General features: G+C 41.7%; 1 protein-coding gene across 2 annotated transcripts; it reads right to left on the bottom strand.

Annotated features, from left to right (window-relative positions):
* Nucleotides 1-450: 450 nt before the first annotated feature.
* On the bottom strand, nucleotides 451-23,735 carry rubcn (rubicon autophagy regulator). 2 transcript variants are annotated; one of them, XM_073476094.1, is made up of 21 exons: nucleotides 23,544-23,735; nucleotides 21,520-21,673; nucleotides 20,981-21,064; nucleotides 19,420-19,579; nucleotides 19,117-19,223; nucleotides 18,338-18,569; nucleotides 17,342-17,755; nucleotides 15,773-15,865; nucleotides 15,126-15,241; nucleotides 14,829-15,027; nucleotides 13,925-14,032; nucleotides 12,927-13,001; nucleotides 10,382-10,442; nucleotides 10,010-10,142; nucleotides 9,767-9,912; nucleotides 8,984-9,048; nucleotides 8,444-8,682; nucleotides 7,035-7,096; nucleotides 6,733-6,886; nucleotides 6,451-6,544; nucleotides 451-3,547 (listed from the first exon to the last, which is right to left on the bottom strand). In XM_073476094.1, the coding sequence occupies exons 1-21, from the start codon at nucleotides 23,579-23,581 to the stop codon at nucleotides 3,414-3,416; spliced, it is 2,868 nt and encodes a 955-aa protein (XP_073332195.1). In that variant the 5' UTR covers nucleotides 23,582-23,735; the 3' UTR covers nucleotides 451-3,413. The 2 variants fall into 2 exon arrangements, with proteins under 2 accessions (XP_073332195.1, XP_073332196.1); XM_073476095.1 differs by lacking the exon at nucleotides 12,927-13,001.
* Between the last annotated feature and the right edge of the window lie 250 nt (nucleotides 23,736-23,985).

The raw sequence follows: 23,985 nt of genomic DNA, 5'->3' as shown, positions 1-23,985 counted from the left end.
GTCAGTTTGTATCTGTACCAAACAACTCATTACAATTAAAGTCTTTTTCACTGAGTTTCATTTTAGAGATGCAATGATTAACCAGTTCAACTCATCTGTCAACTAACATGCAGCTTTTCTGTTAATCAATTCATTGTTTACGTTGAGCAGAGATGCCATGAATCCTCTGATTCAAGGTTCTCATTCGGGAGAGTTTGCTCATTTTGTGTTTTACAATAAAATAAATCTATTTGAGGATCCGACTGTGGGTAGAAAAAGTCACATTTGGCTCAAAGAAATTTTGATTCGCAGTTATAAAGACCAAATTAATAATCCAGAACATGAAAGTCAGATTAGTAGATAATAAAATAATTGTTAAATACAGCCCTGCTTCAGTTCAGCATTATGTATTATTAAAAAGTCTTACTGACTCAACTTTTCTATCAGCACACAAAAACAAGAACCCTCATCAACAGTCTGGCCAGTCTTTTATTATCAACATAATCACAGAACAAAGGCAAATGAACACAAATAATCATAATGATCACAATTATAACAATAATTAACATTTTAATCTGTAGTGCACTTCAAACCACCGCACGCCTCCGTGTTAAAGGCAGTCCAAGGACAAACAGTCTGCTGAGTTGAGGAGGCGTTTCAGCGGTCACTTCGTTCAGGAGATGAAGACTTCAGTGTTTCGTTCAAAACACATGGGTGCAGTTTGTCTCTCTAACGGTTTATGGACATGAATGTCACATTTATTGCTTAAAGTATTGTCTCCTGACAGTGTGACCATCTCATGGGGATTGTACACATAAAGCAAAGCCTGTTGAGGATTGTATGCACTTATCCATTAATAGGTTGGTACCAGAACCCAAGAATTAAATCCAACGTGTGATTAATACAGAGGGTTGCCTATTAGTTTGCCCACAACTTCCTTATTATCATTAACTATTGCATTAATTTCATATATTCATTTGTTTCCACTTATACACTTTATTGTCAATACAATTCACTAAAGAGTCACTTTTTAGACATTTGTGATTAAGTATTTCATGGGCAATGAGGCATTCTCAAAACATTCAAATAAGCCATAACAGATGAAAAGTATCTCTTAACTGTATACAAGATCAATGGTGCCAAACCTAAGAGGTCCAAGGATAAATCTGAGGGGGCACCAGATGATTAAAAGTGCAAGAAAGCAAGAAAATATCTGTTATCAATCAATCTATCAATAATTAACTAACTGATATTTAATTCTCAACTCCGCCAAGGAGATTATGTTTACGCTCGTGTCCGTTTGTTGTTTGGTTGGTTTGTCAGCAGGATTACACAAAAACTATTGAACAGATTTCCACAAAACTTGAATGGAGGATGGGTCTGAGCCCAGAACAGATCCCATTAACTTCTGGTGCGAATCCAGATAAAGGGACGCATCCAGGAATTTTTCCTCACTTTCTTGAACATGGTGAGATAGTGTAGGGCATTTTTCAAAATTGTCGTTAATTTCTCGGGGAACAATGCATCTTAACGAAAAAAAAGATCCGGCGTATTCAGGTGGCTGATCCAAATTAAAATCTGAATCCAGCAGATTTTAATTTGTTTTTTAGGCTTGATTGAATTAAAGGGAACTGTTGGGCCTTGGCGGAGGTATGCGCTCTTCCAAAAGTCTTACTTTGATAATGATTTCTGCCACACTTTAAAGAGTATTACTTATTATCTACTTAACTGAGGCTCTCTAAATGTGGACCCACAATCTGCTGCAACCCAGGTGACAGGAGCTTCATCAAAGAAACATTACAAGGTGAAATTTCATGTTCTTAAAAACAAACATTAGAAAAATCCCCAAAAAGTGACGTCCCAACTCGCCCCTCCAACAACAACAGACGAGATCAGTGCATTTAACTTCAACTCTTTCTCTCTCTATTGTTCCAAAACGTACAACATTAGAAAACAGGCAAGTGCTGATTAGGCTGGTGCAAACCACCTGTGCATGGCTGCATGTACAGCAGGTAGACATGTGCGAACACACACACACACACACACACACACACATACACACACACACACACACACACACACACAGCTTTTTCTAGTAACCACGCACACATACACACACACGCCCACACTCACTCAAAGCAGCACAGAAATGGTGCATTTGCAGTTTTGTTTAAAATATTTGCAGCACTGACACTGAAACCTCTTTTTGAAGTCCAGTCTCTCTATAAATTTAATTTTCCAATGTAACTCTACTTGCTCCTCCAGTCTAAGTTCATTGGTCCCAGAGGCACATAAGCGCAGCTAAAATAGCTTAAAACAAGACAGTAAGGAGCAGGGAAACTAAATGATTAGTTAAAAATCTTCAAATTAAAATAAAACACCTCAACATAAAGGACAGAGTTGCTCAAATACAGTATCGGCACTGAAAAACCAGTCAAATCATAAAAAGAAAACTAAGATTTTACTGGCTATTTGATTCTTTTCAAAAATAGATCCTGCCATTTTAGGTCATAAAAACAAACTTCAGCTAAGCCAGTAGCCAAGAAAATCACCAGAGTTGAAGCAGTTGCCAAAAGCTGCAATTGTAGGAAGGAGAAATATCACACCTGGGTACAATAGTCTGAGCAAAAACGTACTTTTCTGATCTACTTCAATCTTAAATATATACGTTTTACAAAAGAGGAACTAAGTGCCAAGACGTTTAATGTAACTGCAACATGACTGCGGTCAAATATCCTCCGTAAGGCGGAGGATATTGTCATTCACACTCTCTCATACAGAACAATTCAGTGTTGATTTTCAGTGTTGTTCAGTGCTCAAAAAGGTGGAAAATAATGACACAAAATAAAATAAAATTGGAGCAACAGGGATTGGTGTCTGCCTTGATGACTTTTTGATACTACCACTAGGTGGCGCCAATGTATAAAAAAATTCAAATCCTACATTATTACTTATGAGCAAGGAAATCTAATTTAATAATTTTAGGAATTAAATATTGAGAATTAACCAAAGTCAAGTTGCTGTGTTTCCTTAAAGAAATTCTGAATAGTAAACTGTGGATCCTGAGCTACTTCTCTGTAAAAGTAAAAATCAACCCCAAAAATTTCCAATTCAAATATGACACGGACACAAAAAACTGCCGGTACTCACAGAGTAAAGTGCATGTGTGAAAGGGGCTTAGCTTACACTAAATGCATCTGAAAATCAACATGAGACATGTTCCTGTTGAAGGCACCAACACACCTGATGCCCTGACGTAGTAAAACCTGCACATCTGGCAATGTAATGAGATCAAAACATCTGTTTGCAGCGAGTATTGTCACCCAGGTCTGAGAGGACTGGAACGGAAAGAGAGGTGGTCAAGTCACTACAATCATGGTCGCATTGTGCTCATCTTCTTTAATCTCTGAGGTTCTTCTGTTACCAACCACAGGTCACCCACCGCCCTCGTCTTCCTGTTCCTCCATGTTTTTGCGGGTCATCCTTTCTCTCCGCTCCGCCAGCCGCTGACATCGAGGGCAGTCTTTACCTGCCCGGAAGCAGTTGCGATGGTAACACGCGTGGCACTCTGAAAAGAGGAAAAAAAACAAGAGTCAGTGATGTGACAACACACACATTTACAACACACAGAGGAAGATAACAGCATTTACAGCTCTCATCTGCTAAACCAAACACTGCCGCAGTGTTCACAGAGATTAACCAGTTTAACCAGTTTACCGACAATGACATGTGATGTTTCAGCCAATCACAATCAGACCTGAGGGAGGCAGGGTGAGAGGGGAAGTATAAAAGGCTGAGAAGTTGAAGGCAGCAAGGCAGAAGGAGAGCAGGTATGAGAGAAAGCTGATATCCTGAGAAACACCCACCCTAAACCTGTTCAGACTCATCCCATTCTCCCCAGGGAGTGTTTTAAAACTCTTCTGTGTCTCAACTTATCTGCTCTAACAGATAGTTACGAGTGCAGTCTATGTCTGAAATTCTTAGTATTTTTTTAAATGTAATGAAATGTAGATGAAATGACAGGAAACTCAAATTCAAAAATGGTGTTTATTACATGTTCACATGAAGATGAAGCTTAAATAAATAGCAGGCAGATGTGAAAGCAACTAAAAGCATAAATTACACATTCATTCTGACACATATCAGTCTTCCTTCAATAAAAAAATCTATTTAAAAACAAAAATGGCTTAAAAACAATCGCAGATGAGGCAGCGTGACAACAGGCAACGTTTCCTCTCAGATGGAGGAAGAGGGGAGGAATCAGCTACAGTAGTGTGAGGGGGGAATACAAATGGGCTCCTCCACTGGTTCAAGGCAAACAGGTTTAACAGACTATGCTTACAGTCGTCCAAAGCAAACTGAAATGTAAACGTTTATGAGCGATACACCACGCTGGAATCATTTATCATCCCTGTGGTCGAGTCAAAAGCCGCACAGAGCTGAGAACCAAAGACAGGAAACTAAACCACTGGTGACAGCTTCAGTTTCCGTTCTCAAGCTTCACACCACAACACCAACAGACACGAAGCCAAAGGCATCCACCACCCAACAGGTGACAAATATCTACCCTCCACCGGCTGTGCAACGGTCAGAAATAAAGAAGAAATACAAGAAATACCAACACCACCAAAGTGCAACAATCAGAAATAAAGAAGAAATACAAGAAATACCAACACCACCAAAGTGCAAGGAGCTACATGAGAACAGTGTGTGGAAAATGTTTCAAACCAGCAGAGGGTTGAAATGTGCGAAAAAGTGATACATCAGGAAGTCAGAATCAAACAAACTCAACTCGTGCAGTCCTACCTCTCTATATTTCTCTTACTTAAAAGGAACATTTCCAAAATTTAGGGAAATATGCAGAGTTGTTCACTCTCATATCTCTCTGCTGAATGTGAGGCTACAACCACAAGGACGTCATTGCAAGAAATAGTACAGCGCACAGCTCCGCGTTAAACAACAGCCTGATGTTCTATAATTAGGTTCTTTGTACACACTAATCACACAAGATATTACCTGCTAATTAGTGATCTTGTTTGTTATCTCTGGACAGAACCAGGCTGTAGTTTTTCCCCCGTTTCCAGTCTTTAGGCTAAGCTAAGCTAAGCTAACCAGCTCGAGCATCACATTAATTGTACAGACAAACCTATTAACGTTACTTAAACACTTATTTACTAGTTATCGTAAAAAAATACTGTCTAATCTGCCAAAATATTCAGCACTGTCAGTGTAGTTGAGATTGTGCAGCCCTACAGAAAAAGTATTTGAAATTTACAGACTCTGAGGAAAACGTGTGAAACAAGTGTTGACTTTTCTTGATGATAACTAATCCAGAAGTCATCAGATAATTCAATCTGGACAAATACAAGATACTGTTTTATCCAGCCGATCCATTAAATATGAAACTTTCAGCATTTTTGTGAACTTTAACTTGGCTGATTTGAGCCTTAGCCGTTTGAAATACTGTATACTGCTTTCACTCTTGCCCTCCACCCTCCTCACTGCAATCATCTACCTCTGCACTCTCTCCTCCACTCTCTGTCTTGCTTTCCGTTTCTGTCCCCTCCCTGTTCTTCCTGCCTTTGGTTACCCTCATGGCTTTGCGAGTTTTCCGACCTCTCCAGGTAGTCCGGGTAATGAAGGCTGGCTCTTCCTCCTCGGTATCTACCTCTCTTTTGTCATCACTCTCCCCACTTCTATCCCACTCTGCCCTGCTCCTCCCTCTGGAGAAAACGCCCGACATCCGATGAGGTTTTAACAGTTTCGTAAGTGTAAATTTCTCGACTGCACCAGGTTTTTCTGTTTCAGCTGTTTGTCCTTTTTCTGAAATGTCATCATTCTGCTCGTCCTCCTTCCTGGATTTTCCTTCCTCCTTAGTTCCCATTTTGTCCACTTTGTCCAAAAATCTTTCCTCTTCCTCTGTCACTTCTTTTTTCCCTTCATCCTCAATATTTCTTGAGAATCCTTTGGCAAGACTCGCTAAGCCTGATACCTTCCAACGTCCTTTCCTCTCTTGTCCGACTTCATCTAAACTTTCCATGCTGCTGCATGATTCACTGTCACTTCTGTCTCCTTTAGCGATGCTCTTCTTTAGTCTGTCTATGTGAAGAACCTTCAATAAGTTGACTTTTTCCCTTCCCCATTCCTTACTCCTTCCCGCCTTTTTGCTATGTACCTTCCTTTCTCCATCTTCTTTATCACACTTTGTCTCCTCCTCCCTCTCCAACTCTGTCCCTCTTCCCTGTCTCTCCTCTGCTGTGTCCCCTTTTTCCTCTCCACCCTTCACCTCCTGGTTCACATTTTTCTCTAAGTCCTCCTCCCCTCCCTCCCCCTCTCTCCTGTCTTTGGAGAGGGCCTTTGCCAGCCTACGAGGATTGGAGATTTTCCAGTCTCTCCAGGTAAGTGGAAAGGAGGGGCGGGGGGAGGGGGCTCTCAAGCCGCCCAGGCCTGCCACCGGCAGAGAGGGCTCACCTTCGCAGCGCTGGCACTTGTTCAGCTGGAAGGGGAAGATGATATCTTTGTCGTTGCCGCAGAACTCGCACACGAAGCCCTTCGCCTGGCACAGCTGGGGAAGTTCATGGCAAAGAGAAAGAAAAAAAACAGGCATGTGATTAAGATGGGAATTTCTGGTTATTTCCTGACAATGAAGCAATTCTTAATACTGTATGATTGCTCACTGTGTATTTAAATTGTGTGTTCTCTCACTGCTATAACTGGATAAACTCCACATTTAAAAGCGGATGGTTATCTTACCACACAGCCATCTACGTGCATGGTACCAAGTTTAAGCAGCTCTTTCATTCGGGGAGCCAGATCACCGTTGCGCACAGCAGAGAGGTCATTGAGGGAGAAGAGGTGAAGGTCCTCGGTCAGGTGACCTGGCAGGCTGTCGAACTGGTCCAGCACCCTGAGCGACACGCACACACAGAGACACACGCACACACAGAGAGACACGCACACACAGAGAGACACACTGCCTATGTTGTACTTTTGTGCTTGAAGATTTTGAAATGATTATGGAACTTAAAGAAAACGTGCATGAGCAGACGTCTTACTCTTTAGCAAAGCGACAGGTCTTGAAGAGATTTTTCATGTGAAAGAGCCGCACCCTCAGAACCTGAACAATAACATGGAGAAAACATCATCTTGTTACTTTTAACGTTCACTGACAGACACACAGTTTAATACATGATGGAAGGAACAGGAAGTGTCACTGTGTTCAGTGTCCCTGCCAGCTGACTGAGGTCAGCAAATATCCAAGTCTCCTCTTTCTATTTGCTAGTAGGTATAAACTGCCTTCTGACCAAAGTCCTTATAGGTAAGTCTTGCCACGCAGCAGCCACCTTGGCCATAACTTCACTTTCAATATTTACTATGATATAAAAACAGCAGGTGTATGATATGATCACCGACTGCTGAAAAGGTTTGGTGACTTTGCCCTACACAAAGGTTTAAAACTCTTTTTTTCCCCTCAATCCAAAGTGCCGTGACGTGATGCCACAAGCTCATCCCACACCTAATGTTATTCAGCACAGGACCACTTATAGTTGAAGACTGATTGATGGTCGATGACATGATATTACTGGTTGAATTAGTTGGTTCAAGCTTACGTAAGCACACGTGACATTTTTTTAAAAGAGAGAAGACATGACTGGACGTTGATTCACAAAAATACAAATAAACTGATATTTGTAATTGTCTGTCATATATTGTTAAATCGGTGCACAACATGTCGACCGTGGATGTAATGTAAAATGATCAAAAAGCAATTTTCCATTTCAGCTCGACTTTAATAGGCATTAGCTCGATATCCTCCTCTTCCATGCTTATTAGAAGTCCATCTGCAATTCTGCCTAAACGCATAACTTCATCACACTGTTGTAGAAATAAGAGGCTCTGAATTCAAAATACAATTAATTGGCGCACAGGAAAAGAAGTTAGATTGACTATTTCATTAAAAATAGATTAAATTAGTGGTTATAGGCTATCAACCAAAAACACATGCAATATATTTCTCATGTCACTGCTTTGAAAGGACTGCTGTAAGATTAAATTGTAATACTTAATATTCTGCATGTGTCAGGCAGTCTTGTATCCACTGAGCAATAACTCCAAGAGAATTAGAGGTTCAGTGCCCTTTTCAGTATCACCTCACTGTTGGTTGTCAATTATATAAATGGCTCTATTCACTCTGAGTTCCGACCCACATAATTTGAGTATTTTAGGTGGAAGAAAATCAGTCACAAGTTAAGAGTCATTATTTTTACAATTAGCATACTTGATGCTCAGGGACCCACAGTAATTTTCGTCGACAGCGGCTGTTTAAATTACACGATTTAATCAGCTAATTTTTTAAAACGTCATTGAAACTGGTCATTAGGGTGGAATTCCATCTAATTAATGTTAAAAAGAAATGAACACAGCCAAACATTTGCATCCATCTTGTTAATGTGTTATTTCTCACCCTGACGGCCTCCAGAGATTTGTTTTTCTTGTACAGGCCACTGTTGATGTCATTAGGGTTGAACAGCGGGTCTCCGGCGATCTTGCTCAGCAGGTCCCGGGCAAAGTTGCTGACGTAGTATTTGCTGAAGTCCCACTTCCTCAGAACTCTGCCGGGAACCACCGCCTGGGCATTCTCATGGCAGCACTGGCAGAAGTAACGGCCGAGGTATTCACAGTAACGCATTCGCTTGATATAATCTGAAGTGTGGACAGGAAGCAGAAACAAGATTTTGAAGCAAATTAGTTTGAACAAGAAGGAAAAGTATCTCTGCATACTATTTCTACACATAAAGGGAAATGCCAGAGGAAAACACCAAGTTTTATGCCAGCTGGTCAAGTTGGAAAGCAAGTTTCTTAGTTGCACCTGTGAAATTAAACTGAAAACAAGAACTGAAACTGTAAATGGGAATAAGACAATCAGTACTGTGATGCTACTTACTCTACTACTATGTTAAATGAAGTATTTACAACAAGTGTTTCTGGGGTCTGCTGGACATACCTGGGTCGATGCGGGTGCCACAGCCAGCGCAGCGGTAGTTCTGTTTAGCCACAACTATCTTCCTCCTGACAGGGAAACAAAACATGTAAGTAACATTTGTAGCACAGAGAGCGCAGACAGTGTTCTGACCTTTATTAAAGGGAACATGCATCATACAACTTTAGACATGGACCACTGGATCAATACCAATCTGATCAATATTTAGGTACATAAACAGTTTTATGTCAAAATACTAAGAAAAACAAACATATTCATAAATTATGTCACATACAGCCACTTATGTTGGTCTTTTGCTTATTTGTGCTCTTGCTTACTTGTACAGATCAAAAGCAATAAATAAGTAACATCTGATTAATTTTCCCTTCTTTTAGAGCAAGAGGTTGTTTCTCTCTGGCTCTTTTTGGAAGCCCTTTTATCTAAGCTGTATTTGCCATGGAGGCAAAACCAGAAACCAGAGAAGACTCACATTTTTTGCTTATTTTTTGTCTTCATACAGTTACTATGAGAGGTGTCACATAATAAGATAACGCTTGCAGTCTCACTATCATTTCCAAAACAGAAAACTTCTACCTTAAATCATTAAAGATCACCCACCAATTCCGCTGTGATTTGCTTTTCATTTGCAAATATTGTTATATATTTATGTTTGTATGTGTGTCAGGAAAAACGATGACAGGAATAATATGGGAGATTAAAACAGGAACAAATGAACAACAAAATAAAAAATAAGAAAAAGAAAGTGAGAGAGTCAGTGAGGGCAGGTAAAACCTGGTGAAGACTCACTTGGGGGCGGGATGAATGTTGAAGATGATCTGCGGTCGGGGCGGCGCCCATTCCAGGTTGCCTCGGACCCGAATCCTCAGTTTGTAGATGTCTGCGTGTTCGCCATCGTCAGGCGAGATCGGCAGAGAGTCGGGGATGGGCAGCAGCTACGGGGGAAGTGAAGAAGTGGAGTGTGTTTAGTTGTGTAGATCAGAAGGAATGCCATGTGTGGAGAACTGCTGATCTGTTAGAAAAGGTTTGTACCTTCTGTGGAGCGTCGTGTTCTGGAACCAGCCAGTCGAGCTCCGAGGCTGCAGGAAGCTGCATGCCCTCAAACTGCCTGAGTAAACCCATGGCTACTGACTCAGCTGAGTTAGACTGCAGGAAGGATGGAGAGCTGAAAATACACAGAGGGACAGAGAATTCTTTTAAAGTACAACTTTTTTTTAAACACAAGTTTTTCACTTGTTGTTTGCCACTGATCCACGGAGCTGACATGAACTCAAAAATGAGAAATAGTGAACGTCTTATGTGGTTTTAAGGTTTTAAGTCCCTGTTGAATTTAATATTCTTGCAAAATGACATCATCATGTATTATCAGTAGTAAGCAAAACAGGAAGTGGCTGTGTGACTTACATGGACTCTGAGCTGAGAAAAGACCTGCCGCTAGAGCTGACGCTGCGCTTAATGTCTGCATCTGTAAGACAAAGTAAAATAAAATTATACAGTTTGTAGAGTTGGAAATAACTGTCACATTATGGATGAATTTGGAAATGAAGCAGCAGTTGGCTGGTGCATAGCGTTAATTTGGCACCACTTGCTCCAGCTAAGCAGCATTCAATGTTTTGAGACAGAATCATTTGAGAGAATAAAATAAAAGACGACAATCTCTCCCATTGATCCTAAAAGCCACATCACATAAAGCATTTTTTAAATGTAATTTAGCAGACAACATGCACGAAAGCCAGACACATTCAGAAGCAGAGCATTTCTGCCATAACTTCTTGTCACACTCCACAAACAACATGTAAGCAAAGACAATAAGCAGCACAGGTTTGGTAGAACAGGAGAATGCCTGTGTGAATTTTTGTATGAATGTAACAGCTTCTTTCTATCAGAAGATCAACACCTTAAAACAATGTTTGGATTCAGAGCAGTTCTGGGTTATAGTCAGTCAAAGCTCTTGGCAAGATTTTTCGAGCTCGATGAGCAAGTTACTCAGCTGCACGGCTCAACGAGTGCCCTTTGTCATTCATGTGCAGACACTGTTCTCATTGGAATGATTTTAAAATGATGTAATAGTTGTATAAACATTAATCAGATTGGCCTGAACAGTGTGTGAGGATCATCTCACATAATCTGTCATTCATCTGACTTCATTTGCATTTACGGTTTAGTGACACAACAGACACGGGCTGATTTTCATCAGTAGCCACAGCAAAAAGCACATGAGAGCAGACAGGGCACGGAGATTGATCTTGTGTCCAGAGGAGCGAGGTGTAATTGCAGCACAGTTAGTGCAGATTAATTCAGATTAGGAGGAATATTTCTTGGCATTAGGCAAGAACGCAGTCTGTTAGAGTAGAATTTTGATCTAATCAGCACTGAAATGCAATCGTACACATGATTTCAGTTTTAGTTTTAATTTGGTTAGGTTTAAGGGTTTTGGTTAAAGGAATCAGTCATTAAGTACGAATCATTTGGGATTATTAGGCTGGATAGATGCATTCAACATTCAATTGACCAAGCTGAGACAGTTGAATATAATAAGACAGTAAAACATAACATTTTTATCACGATCACAATATTACCACAGCCAAAATCCCAAGCATATCTGGTTTCATACTGCATCACAATGTGATATTAGTCCAACAGTAATTAGCTGCAGCCATGTTCATAATATTTCTCAGACATAACCGCTTGTGTGCGGCTAATAAATTCACTTTTTCGGTTCTAAGTTTTGACATAAACAACCACAACACAGAATCGCAGTTGTTCAAAGAGGAGCAACAAGGTGGAAGGGAGTGTATGTGACAGCAATCACACCTCATTCTCACTGGAGTGGAATAATGAATAATGGGGTGGATGATGGATGAATGAATTTAGTGAATATTCCCGTAGTTACAGTCACCACAGACACTTGTTAACTTGTCTCCTCCCTGAACTCTAACAAGTACAGGCACATTTGTCCTGCTGCACCACCAAAACCCTGAAGCACTGAGCAACAAGCATCAACACAAACAGCCAAGTGCACAATTCAGCTGCGGCGAGGAGGCAGCTGGCTCGTCTCCAAACTGAAAACTTACAGTGCTCCCTGCCCTGCTTTGAAACAGTTCTCACATGACTGGGGGGCCATGCCAGGAAACTAATCTTGTCATTTTAAGAACACGGCCACTTCAGTACAACAACAACAATGGGGTGTAAAAACTTCTTATTAACAGCCGAACCGTTTTTAAATAATTTAAACAGTTGGCCTCTGGATTATTTCCAACTTTCAAAAAATGTAAATGAATAAAGGAACTGAACACTTCTACTGTTCATCCTGATCATCTCGTGGAGTATTCTGCTGTTTGGATATCAGCTCGATTTGGAACATGCACATTTGCACAGCGCCAGTAATGGCTTCATGTTCATGTTGCTTTGTCTTTGTCCATTATACTTCATCATAACTTCATCATAACTTCTGTCCAGAATTGTTTATATTATCATTAAACAGCTAGTTGTGAGTCCTCAGGAGACTCCTTTTAAACGAGCATTAAAATACATTAGTAAACTAATCCAAAGTTACATTTTAGTAAAAAGATAAACAGTTAATTTAAAAAACTGGCTATCATACCATCATTCCCTTTCTTCAGATGGTACTGCAAGACTTCAAGTGCTCATGCAAATTCAAAAGCGAATTTAGTCAACTAATGATTATTTCATTATTGATTAATCTGCAAAATTTACTGGGAGTTATATACACGGGAACTTTTAAACATAATCAATCAGTACGATTAAACAAGTACTGTAAATGGCCAGAGATACGGTTGAAGTGCCACCAAGTTTAGCAGGAGGCATTAAAAGAAAGAAATTCTCAGTTTGGAGTGGAGCCACCAGCTTCCTCTCAGAGGAGCAACACCACAGTAAACAGTCTGCGTGTAGCTGTGGAGCCTCGCCCACCCGTCCTGCCTGCAGATACCTGAGAAGAGGGAGGCGAGTGACAGGGAGAGGCCGTTCTGAGACACCGCCAGCAGGGACTGACCCTCACAGCCATCTGAGGGACAGAAACTAACACTCAGCACGACCGTCACCACAAGCACGCACACATTTTCAACAGTCCACACAGCTGTGTGTGTCGGCGTCACAGTGTACTGCACTGATGCAGTACAAGTGCAAGTCATGCAGTTATACAGCTCAAAGATACAACAAAGTTTTTGTGCTCACACCGCAGTGCAGATATACACAAACAGTCAGATACATTGAGTACATGCACATTTAAAATCCCACAACCCATGTTAATAGTATCAAAGCAATACATGTTCAGAAATGTCTACATGTTAGTGATTAGACTATCTGTTACTATTTGTCACACTAAACAGCAGTTGACGTCTTTTCTCTTAGTTCGGAGAAAAATGATTCCTAGTAAACTCTGCCTAGAATATACCAGAAGCTTCCCCAGACCAAACACACCCTATCAAGTTATCATGACCATATAAATCCTAGATAACCTGACTCACATGATCGTCTGTATAAATAAGTAACTCTGATAAAGACATTTTACAGTCACAAACACTGCAGACATTCATTACTGTGACTTTTGTACTTCATGCTCTTCATGTTTATGGTCCAGAGTTAAATGTGACATGCTTGGTGAGCAACATGAAGCAAGTGTGGTGATGAGGTTATGAATTATGACCGAGGCAGAAACAAAGTCATTCACACAGACAAACAATGAATTCTTTAGAGGCTTCTTACGCATTTAAAATTTTAAAATGCAATACTTTTTTCTAATGTAGATGTTAACATTTTCTTAAGCAGAAGCCTGTTCATCATCAAGTAAAAAGCAAAACTAACTGAAATGTGCAGTCACGTGCCAGGATTAAAGACGTTCGGTCAAAATTAATAGCGAAAATCGAAAATATCAAATTCCTATTTTTGCTCTTTTCTCCCTGTGGCTCCCTCATTCCCTCTCTCTACCTCGTAGTTCGCACTCCTCCACCTCCTCAGCGGAGCCAGAGTCCGACAGGCCCTGGTAGGAGTCCTGAGAGCTCCTCCTGGAGCCTCCGCTGTCAGTGGAGTGGAATACTGCAGGAGAGGAAGGAGACAGAAATCAACAGCAGCAATTGACATGGAGATGCAGCTAAGCTAATCGACTGGCAAAACTCATTAGACCCAACCTGGTTAAATTCATGGCAAAATATTTTTATCATGCCAGAAGGTTGTTGAGTTTTTGACAGAACTTTGCACCATCACAGATCACAGCATTTCCCACATGATTATCTGCACTGATGGACCTTGAAATACATTAGGGGACATAGTTGGCTGCACAGATATGTCAAACTGGAATCAAATCACCATGAAGTCCAAGCTGGGAACTGCTGGGAAGCAGTTAGCTGGCACAATTATTCACTTTTAACGGATGACATTTATGGTCAATTAAAAGATCAAGAAGCAAAACGACGGCTCACACACTGCAGGGCTCCAATTTCAAAATTATTTAATGCACCCAAGTAGATGACAGTCTATTAAATAATTGGTTGCAGTGTGCAAGCCATCTTTTTGTTTCATGCTTTGCCCTCCCTAGCTTGTATGTGTGTTTACACTCCTATTTTTGCAATTAAAAGATCCTTTGACCTATGTTGGAAGAAGTCACTCTGATAATCTAGAGCCCATTACAGAAAAAAAGCATATTTGTGAAAGTTACTGGGATGCAACAAGTTTGTCATGTTCAACTTATGTCTAGTAACCAACAGCACATTTATGTATTCTTAAATAATCAACTATTAATTTCTTAGTCATTGTAGAATCATATGAAGAAAACTCATCACGCTTCTACACAGAGGACTTCTTTTCCATCCAACAGCTGATAACGTTGCCTTACTGTGCTGAGAGGTTGCGCAGGGCGGCAGGCGGCTGCGTCGGATCTGCTGCCTCCGAAGGCGGATCTTCTGTTTGAGCTGCTGAATCTCACAATCGCTGTCTCCCTCCTCCTCGCCTTCCTCCTCCTGACGCCGCAGGTTGTACTTCATCAGCTCGATGGCAGCAATAAGGGACTCGGAAATGCTGAAATGAGCATTCTCCTACAAAACACAGAGGAAATTAGAAATCTTTTCAGTAATGCAACAGAACTGTAGTTTTAGTTTAGTTTTTTCTTGAGTTCAAATGGATGAGTCCTGACCTTCTCAAGATCAGCACAGCTGCCAAAGTCCTGCTCTGACAGGTAGCTGATGAGGCTCTGACCCTCTGACGGCTTCCTGAACATCCCATCTGGAACACCGCTGTGCTGGGACCCATCTGAAAAGACCAAAACGAGAACACAGAAAGTACACAAAGCAGAAACAGTTACAATAAACTGCATTTTATGTTGGATTTTAATGAAATATATTATTTTTTTGTTTTAAAAATGTCTCAAAAACCCAAGTGCCCAAATCCTGCTGAAAGCCAGCTTCATGCTTTCAACATATTTTATCATCTAAACCATAAAGTCTTCATTGAGTCAGATAAGCTATAAATATTGTGTCCAATAAAACACTGACCTAACTATGACCTTCCTGCTCAAGTCCAGAGTGTTATGTTTATGGATCAGCCGACACGCTCTGCTCGCTACATTCACATTCAGGAACTGAAAACTAATTTTTCTTCAAGACACATTTCATGTCAGCTTTCCTGTCAAACTTCCTGCCATAGTGAAGTTTGCTGTGGACTGACTCGCACCTTCCTCGAACATCTAACAATCGCTGGTTGAGAGCACTTTTTCCTACTCTTGTAACCGTAGCTACGACAAAACCTTTAAAGTATTGCAAACACAAAATCAGTAAAACTCACGAGACTCCATGTAGAGGGACCCGGGGGTGCTGGCATCACTGCACTGAGGTGAGAAAGGGCCGTAGTCCTTCATAGGGTCGCCTCCTGCCGATTCTGACAGACAAACAGTCCATGTTAAAGGCCTGTCTTCACTTAAATGCCACATGCGTCCTCATTTATATATAAAGAGGATTAAAGGCCATTTTGATTTCTGTGTCAAACAATAAATGAATCTATGGAGATGGTTTTATTTTAATGCATGCAGAAACAAAAGCATGACTGCTCAGGACTTTACAGATTCAGAAGTGATACACTATGTATACGTTAGTGGAGAAGTGTGATTGAATTCTCATTTTAGGAGGAAATAATAATAATTTGAGGAAATAAGCTCATTTTATATTGTACTACACTGCACAGCTGTACTTTTCTGACAGTCCGCCCACATCCTCTACGTGTAACAAATACAGGAAAACATCTGCTTTGTTCCATCTCTGTACACAAGGATTTGTTAAACCATGACATTAGAGAAAATTGTATATTTTGTATTCCTATCAGGACAGAACTAACATTACTGTTAACACACACACAGTTTATATATAACGTTCATGATAATGATGAAAAATGTGTGCATGAACAATATGTAACAGAACAGTAAAAGAGGTGATTCAAGGCCTTGTTGGGTATTTGACCTGAGTAACACAAACAAAAACTGTTTGAACAACAAGGTCAAACACCAAAAGACATTATGAGCTGAAGGCAAGACTTGAAATGAGAAGGGAATTGTGGAGAGTTCATCAGCATGCAGGAGAAAAATGAAGGAGGGTAGGGGGGAGTCAAATGATGGAGCACAGTGGAACTGCACTGCCAACCTGCTACCGGATCTTCTATTATTATGGTGATTTTTCGGTGGCCTCCGCCTTCGCACAAACAGTAAACAGAGAGAGAGAAGAGAAAGGGATAGAGCAGAAGGAGAGAAAGTTACCTCAAGCCAAGAGGAGGAAACAGTGAGCAGAGAATAGAGATGTTAATTCAGAAGCCTTCAAACAGGAAGTGTGGCCGAGCTACAAATAACTCAGACTATATCGGTGCAGCCCCATCGAAATCACGCCTTCATTTCACGCAAATGTTTTGAAAAAAACAAAAAAGCTGTTAATCCGATATGTTTACAGGAAGTATTTCTAACCATACGCTTTAATCTGTGACACGTAGCACAAAGGAAGACATAAACCAACTAGTAGTTGTAAAAAAAAAAACTTAAGTTCACCACTTCAGTATGTATTATATTCACTCTCATGTAACATGCCTGCCTATGATACAATCATTACATACAAACAAGGTACAACTGGACAAGATTATGCAACACTTTTGCTGCAGTTTGAACATGAGGGATACACTACTGCTTTAATGCACAAATACGCATTACATTCTACATTAGAGAAGTTATTTTTAAAAGCTCAAGAAATGAATACAGTCCTCACTTCTTTTTGAAGTTTCCTTTCAACCTTTATAATTCAATACAACATAATTAAAATACAAATAGATGGAGGGTAGCCCAGTGATGTCACACAAGTTACCTCCGAGTTTACTCACCGTTCCTGAGTTTCTGATTGATCCCCGTGTCAGAAAATGAGCGCGTATGTCCTCGGGACCCCCGGCCCGGCCCCCTCTGGCCCTCTGAGAAGGACGAGCGTCTGGGTGGGGGCGGGGGTGGAACCAAGGAACCCCGTTGCGGGGTCAGGTCCGGGGTCTCGCTCTGCTCACTGCTGTGGGTGGAGCTTCGACGACTGCGTTGCCCCAGGTTGCCAATAGCCAGGTACTCAGGTCCATCGTCGTAATCGCCGTCACAGGAGTCCCCAGCCTCAGGCTGAGGCGAGGTGGGCGAGGTGAGGGAGATGCAAGGGACTGAGACGGAGCCAGGAGGGGGCGTCACAACCCGCTCGCTCTCCCCTGGCTGCGTGACAGACACCCAGGGAGCTCCAAGGTTGCTAACTGGAGAGGTAGTGTCTGCAACAGGACAGGCAGAGGAGGTGAGAAGGATTAAAACAAACGCTGTTACGGACCTGCTTCTCTGTCACTTCCCTTTCATCTGCTCAAGTGTGGCTGATGTGGAATGGGGAGTACTAGAGTTACCTTATAGATGTTATGTTTACCTTGTGTTTTCAATTTAAAAAAATTACACTAATGTTAAAATATGTTGAGGAAAACAACTCTGAAACAGTTTTATCTACTTTGGTGAGCACAGCCAGTTCAGGACGTTGAGTTTTGGAGGCTGTATCACCACATTCTTCAATAACAATCAGGCCTCTGTATGGTTAAGTCAGTCAGCCTATTCACATACAAACTGTAGCGCATTCATGGTGCCATCCACCAACCCCACCCTCTATAGTCCTGAATGTACGGATAACAAAACACATGATTCACTTAAAATCCTTGACTTAAATTGATAAATACGTGAAGTCTGGTCCAACATTAAACTGTCGGCTGAGATTTGTGATTTGATCCCTCCATGTCCCGAAGACTTTGAAGCATTCAGCTGAATCAGAAGATACTACAAACTACATTTGTCATCCTCCACCCGTTCCTCACTTGTACTGTTGCTGTTGCCGTTTTGGGATCCGCCCCCCGTAGTGTTCCCAGAGTTGAGGCCTGTGGCAACCGCTTCTCTGAGGGAGCAGTTGGAGGTGGTGAGTCGGCGATTTAGAGATTCTCCTCTGAAAGCTGAGTCAGCGCTCCTCCAAGCCCCTCCAGCACCTGGCAACACGCACAGGCTCTGGCTCTTCAACAGGCCCAGACACGGAGGGCCCTTCAGAGGGGACAGCTGGAAGGTGACGAGGGAGAGGGAAAAACATTTAAGGTTTTGAGAGACCCTCTACGGGTGGGGTTGAGACAACAACACTCATCAAAGGCTGGATAAAGAGAAGAACCGCGGCAATTAATCAAGTAGTTGTCAACTACTATACCAATAACAAATAAAAAGCCTAATTTGATCAGGTCTTTTGACGACGTCATCGTTTGGCTTTGGGGAAACACTGGTCGACAGTTTTCACCTTTTTCTCACATTTTATAGACCAAATTAATCAGCAATAATAATTAATAAAATAACCATCTCCTTCTCCTCTGATGATAACATTTTTATATTCATGTTTTGTATTTATGTTTAAAATCTGTTTTTATCATAATTAGAACAATAAAACAATGTCAAAAACAGGTACACAAGACATAAATACACAGAATGCAAAAACAAATAAACAGAGATCATGTCATGAGCTTAAAAAAGTCATGAACAGATGATGAACAAAAGATTTAGAACAAAAATGATCATGGATGACATATAAATGCAGCAAAGTAGACTTGATTTCACCCACCCCGACAGTGTCGACTTGGGCCAGCAGTTTGGGGTTGTTCTGCTCCACAGCCTCCAGACACTGGAACATGGCGGTCACATGGGGCTCGCTCAGCAGAAAGGCATCATCTGAATGCATACAAACAAAGAGCGGTGAGGAGATAAGATAATGACGGAGATAAAAAATGGGATGGACATGAGTGAAGACAAAGAGAAATGAAAGTGAAAAGTCTCTCAGAAGGACAGAAATAATAAGTGAACTGAGGAACAGAAAGTATCGTTTCAGCTGTTTCTTACTCTCGTATACACTTCGACTGAAACTCACCATTAAAGTATTTACGCGTGTGTCCCAGGTGCCGGAGAAGAGGTCGCAGCTGAGCCGACAGCATGTGAACCTGTAAGCTGTGAAGCAGCCAGCGCTCAGCCTTGTAGCTTTCACCAGCACTCTTCATCCCGCTGCTCAGTACAGGCTCCAGGTGACTGAACTGAGGACGGGGGGGGAGAAAGAGTTGTGAAACATATTGTGAGGGGAGAGGTAGATGGGAAAGAAGCTGGCAGACTGACAAACACTATTTATCTGATGATAAGGAGCAGGTTTGTTGGTTAAACAGCATGACGGCCTGCATCATGGGATTATATTTACTCCGACATACTGATGTTTGTGTGCAGCCAACGTCTGCCAGTTTGGATGATACTTCATCTATTTGTCTAAAAAAGCCATGTGGGAATGGTGTAGAGACAGTTCTGATGTAGACGATAGGTCTGACAGTCTAAACTGAGTGGGAGTGAGGAGAAAACATGTCAGCAAAAAACTAGACGAGACGTCTACAACCAATCGTCACATAAAAATGACATCAAGGTCAGGAGTGATGTAATCCCTGCTGGTCAGAAACAGGGGCTGAAATGAAGATAATTAAATTCCAACTACTGTAAATCCTTTTGTTGTTGCACAGCCAGGGGACTGGAGTTTAAAGGTGTGTACTTCACGACAATAAAAACACTGCATGTTACAACTTTGCAAAAGAAGGAACTACTATTTGGCAGCAGTTTGAGAGTTTCTTACTACCCATTTTCACTCTCCAACAAGTTTTGTCACATGCAATTAACAGCTAAATGAGTCAGTTTCCTGCCACAGCGGCTCGTGGAGCAAAGAGACACATTTTTTCAGGGAAAAATTGATACAACTTTCCGGGCATAAAATGTTTCATTTAACGTAAAAGATAAATAAAGCATGGCTTGTTCACTGTGTGATGAGGGGTGGGGGGGCTACAAAAACCAAATGCATGTAAGTCTTCTACAATCCGAGGGGAGAACGCTGTTTGCTCTCCTGATAGAGGACAGCTGATCATCAGATTGAACTATCAGACTGAATAAAACGCAGAGGCATCAGACCTTTTGTGTTGTGTATAAATATGAATTAAAGAACTGAAACCTGAAAGGTTCTCAAAAACTCAAACTGATTTAAGCTTTGAAACAGACGAGCAACGAGTTGACCCGTGATGATTAAAACTGCTGTGCATAAGGGTCGAAGCCTGTGCGGTAACATTTTATAATTACATCTGTGGCTCATCACAGTCAACTTTACAACTGCTGTCATTTTTTGTTCCTTTATGGTCAAGAGCAACACAGAAAGATGTGATTACATGACTGTAATCACATTGTCTCCTCCTCAACATGACTTCATATCAGTAAAGTCCTGATCACTTACACCAACTGCTACGTAACATAATGAAAACTGCAAAGTCAGTTCACAATCTGACAGCTCTAGGTAAGTCTACCTCACACTGTTAAATGAGATATAAATGAGGAAAAACAACAGTTTGTGTGTTGACTCAACATTAAAATGTTAAAAAAACAACACTGCGCATGGCTGGCAGCGGCCATACCTGTTCGACGTGCGAGGCGAGGTGGGGGCTGATGTAGCGGACGCACCACACAAACGGCCAGTAGTCTCTCTGCTTGTAGTACACCTGCGACACAAACCCAGCTGTTAGCATGACCCAGCTTCAACAAACACAATAAGCTAATATGAAAGTCAACCGATATTGGCTGGTAATACCCGTCTGATGTTGTGTTGCAACGATTAGTCGATCAATGAAAAAATGGTTTCCAACCAGTTTGATACTCATTTATTTCAGTAAATAAAGCCGCCCTTCACTTCCCACCAAAGCAGACAGGGATGCTACAGGTGTAACATGGGTCCTATGTGAATACTGGGGGGTTATGGGACACACCTTGAATCACTGACCCCTTTCATGTTCAAACACAGGTTGTTTCTACTAACCAACATGCAGATTGTCAGGCTAAAGTTTAACAAATGCTAGCGTTGGCCTGCAAATCTTCCAGAAGTGGCAGAAAGTGATCAGTTATCTGCTTAGAGTGGATAAAAACAAATAAATACAAGTCAGATCTCCTTAGCTCTGACCTGCTCATTCTTCAGGCCGTGGCTCAGGATGTTGTTCATGTCCTTGTGGAGGCGCTGCAGGCCGCCGTAACGAGACCACACGTTGGGGTTGTTGGTGGAGAGAAGACCCTCCACCGTGGTCTTCAGGCTGGACAGCAGCTTCCAGTGCTCCCTCCTGTCAGGAAAACAGGGCAGCAGGAAGGAAAGAGGCAGGGGGAGACAAGGGAAGTTTAGGAATGAGGAAGGAGGTAAAGAAATGCTGGTGTTAGCAGTGTTGTGGCTTGAATCATTACTCACGTGAACAAAAATGCTTTTCCTGTAATCAAAAATCAAGTCTTCAGCATTTTAGTTGCAATAACCTAGCTGTACTCTGAGCTCAGTCACTGACTAGGAGTGCTGACATCAATTAATGTGAATGCAGTATTACCACATCTGAGCCTGAATAGATGACACTGTCCCACTCCCTCAAGAAAGTCTCAACATTGATATCCCATATTACAAACCACAATGGCTGACATGGAGCCACTTGGCATTGATCCACATAACAACAAGTTGCAAGTCCTTTTCTCAGCGAGTTAAATCTTATCTTTAGGATACAGCTATGCAACGCTGTTGTATCAAGAGCGTCTGATATAAAGGAACATTATATCAGGTGACATTCCCTCAGGGCCATAAAGCTTTGGCTCATATGCTCCTCCTTTTCCATTGAAAACTAGTCACATAACTGCAGCAACAGGACAAAAACGGTCCTGTGACACTGCACCAACACTTGAGGGTGTATTCTGAACATAGGGTAATTCAACTCACTTGATACAACATATCTTATTTAAGCATGTGGCGTGTGGTTTAATGCATTATAAGATACAAGAAGCTTCTTAACATAAAGTACTGAAGTTTAAATCATCACCTCAGACAGAGAAAACAGAGAATGTCAGAACGAAAAGGTACAAATAGCACAACAAGCCTGTCTTTATATATACAGCAGCCGCATCACGGGTTCAGCCACCGAGCTAACTAATTAAATCACATCATGGAAACAGGCTGAGTGTTAGACAACATGGTCCACACTGTGTGTGTGTGTGTGTGTGTGTGTGTGTGTGTGTGTGTGTTTGACATCATGGCATGAAATTCTGTAAGGCTCAGAGAGGTTGTTGAGGTTAAGGATTGTTTTCTTTCTGTTTAGTGTGTGTGTGTGTGTGTGTGTGTGTGTGTGTGTGTGTGTGTGTGTTTACACTTGTATCTAAAACATCCCAACAAGCACTCATACTACTGATACATTACACACACTACTGATATTGAACCAGTATGTATACTGTATGTTCACCGTTCACACTGATGTTACAGCAAGCTCGGTAGAAAGTTAGTGAACTATCTTATGCAGCATTTCCTCCTAGCAAAACGCTTCAAGTAATCGTGTTAACAAATGCTAATAATGTAATAACTCTGGGTGCCTATTGGGAGGTAAAACAGCATGTGCATTGAATTATTTCCATTAATACGTCGTGAATAATCTACACAACACAATCAGCGACACATCGCAATGTCACCTGACAGCTAGCTTTAGCCGTTAGCACAACCTAGCCTAGCTAGGAGATAGCTAGCGTTAACATTTGACACTATTGACGCTAATTGCTCTAGCGGTGAGCAAACGCATGTACGGATTCCTTTGATGAAACAAACGTTCAGTAATTAGTCAATCAGTTGACCTTTCATATTAGCCGGGTTGACAAACCTCGCAGATAATGTTGTCTGGTCGAAGCTGTCAAACATTGACATGTCAGGTTAGCCTAGCCTAGCTTTAGCGCTACCACTCCAGCGTCAGTAACCCACCAGCGCTCTAGCTATCTAGCGAGCTAGCTCTTTAACATTGCTAGAATAGCTCAGTTTAAGTGAGTTGCAGCTCGAAAAGTCATTTCTTGGCGTCTTTGTTTAAGAAGCGAGTGGACTCTGAGTGGTATCTAGTTGTGTTGTTTATATAACCACAGTCGCTCTTAGCACAGCTAGCCGGGTAAGTTAAGCAGCCCAGCCCGGGCTGTCACTCTCACCTGAGCTCCTCCGCCTCTCCCTCTGCCGAGATCTCCATGTCATCAGGCCGGAATCGAGTACCGTACACAGCTGCCAGCTTCCCCGATAACTACCTGTGTCTTATCAAGGGAAAACGGAGTTGTAACCCAGCGATAGGGCAGCTTGAAAGAGTTACCCGGACTTCCAGTCTTCTGCCATCTCTGCCCTGCCTGTCCGAGCTGTGAATCAAAACAGTGGAGGCCGCATGAGCAAGTGGGCGGTGGCGTCGTCCTTCTTCACGAGGCTTCAACAGCAGCTGGCGTCCTCAGTGTGGCGTTACTGCCACCTGCTGGAGGAAGTACACTCCTGCACTCACACTCAACTCCACAATGCTTCACCCTGCTCCTGTTAGCCTCCTGTCACCTTTAATAGCATCATAAAATCATATAATCTGAAAAGTAACTCGTAACTAAAGTTATTAAA

The sequence above is a fragment of the Pagrus major genome, chromosome 11 (genome assembly GCF_040436345.1).
Source record: "Pagrus major chromosome 11, Pma_NU_1.0".
Lineage (NCBI taxonomy): Eukaryota > Metazoa > Chordata > Actinopteri > Spariformes > Sparidae > Pagrus > Pagrus major.
The sequence above is the reverse complement of the archived record's forward strand: the minus strand, read 5'-3'. Positions and strand labels throughout refer to the sequence as shown.

Excerpts from the sequence above, each read along its gene's own strand:
- rubcn (XM_073476094.1), bottom strand. The coding sequence starts at position 23,581 with ATGGAGATCTCGGCAGAGGGAGAGGCGGAGGAGCTCAG. Across the intron at positions 15,866-17,341 it reads CAATCAGAAACTCAGGAACG|AATCGGCAGGAGGCGACCCT; the intron begins GTGAGTAAACTC and ends TTTGTCTGTCAG. Across the intron at positions 15,242-15,772 it reads GTCCCTCTACATGGAGTCTC|ATGGGTCCCAGCACAGCGGT; the intron begins GTGAGTTTTACT and ends TGGTCTTTTCAG.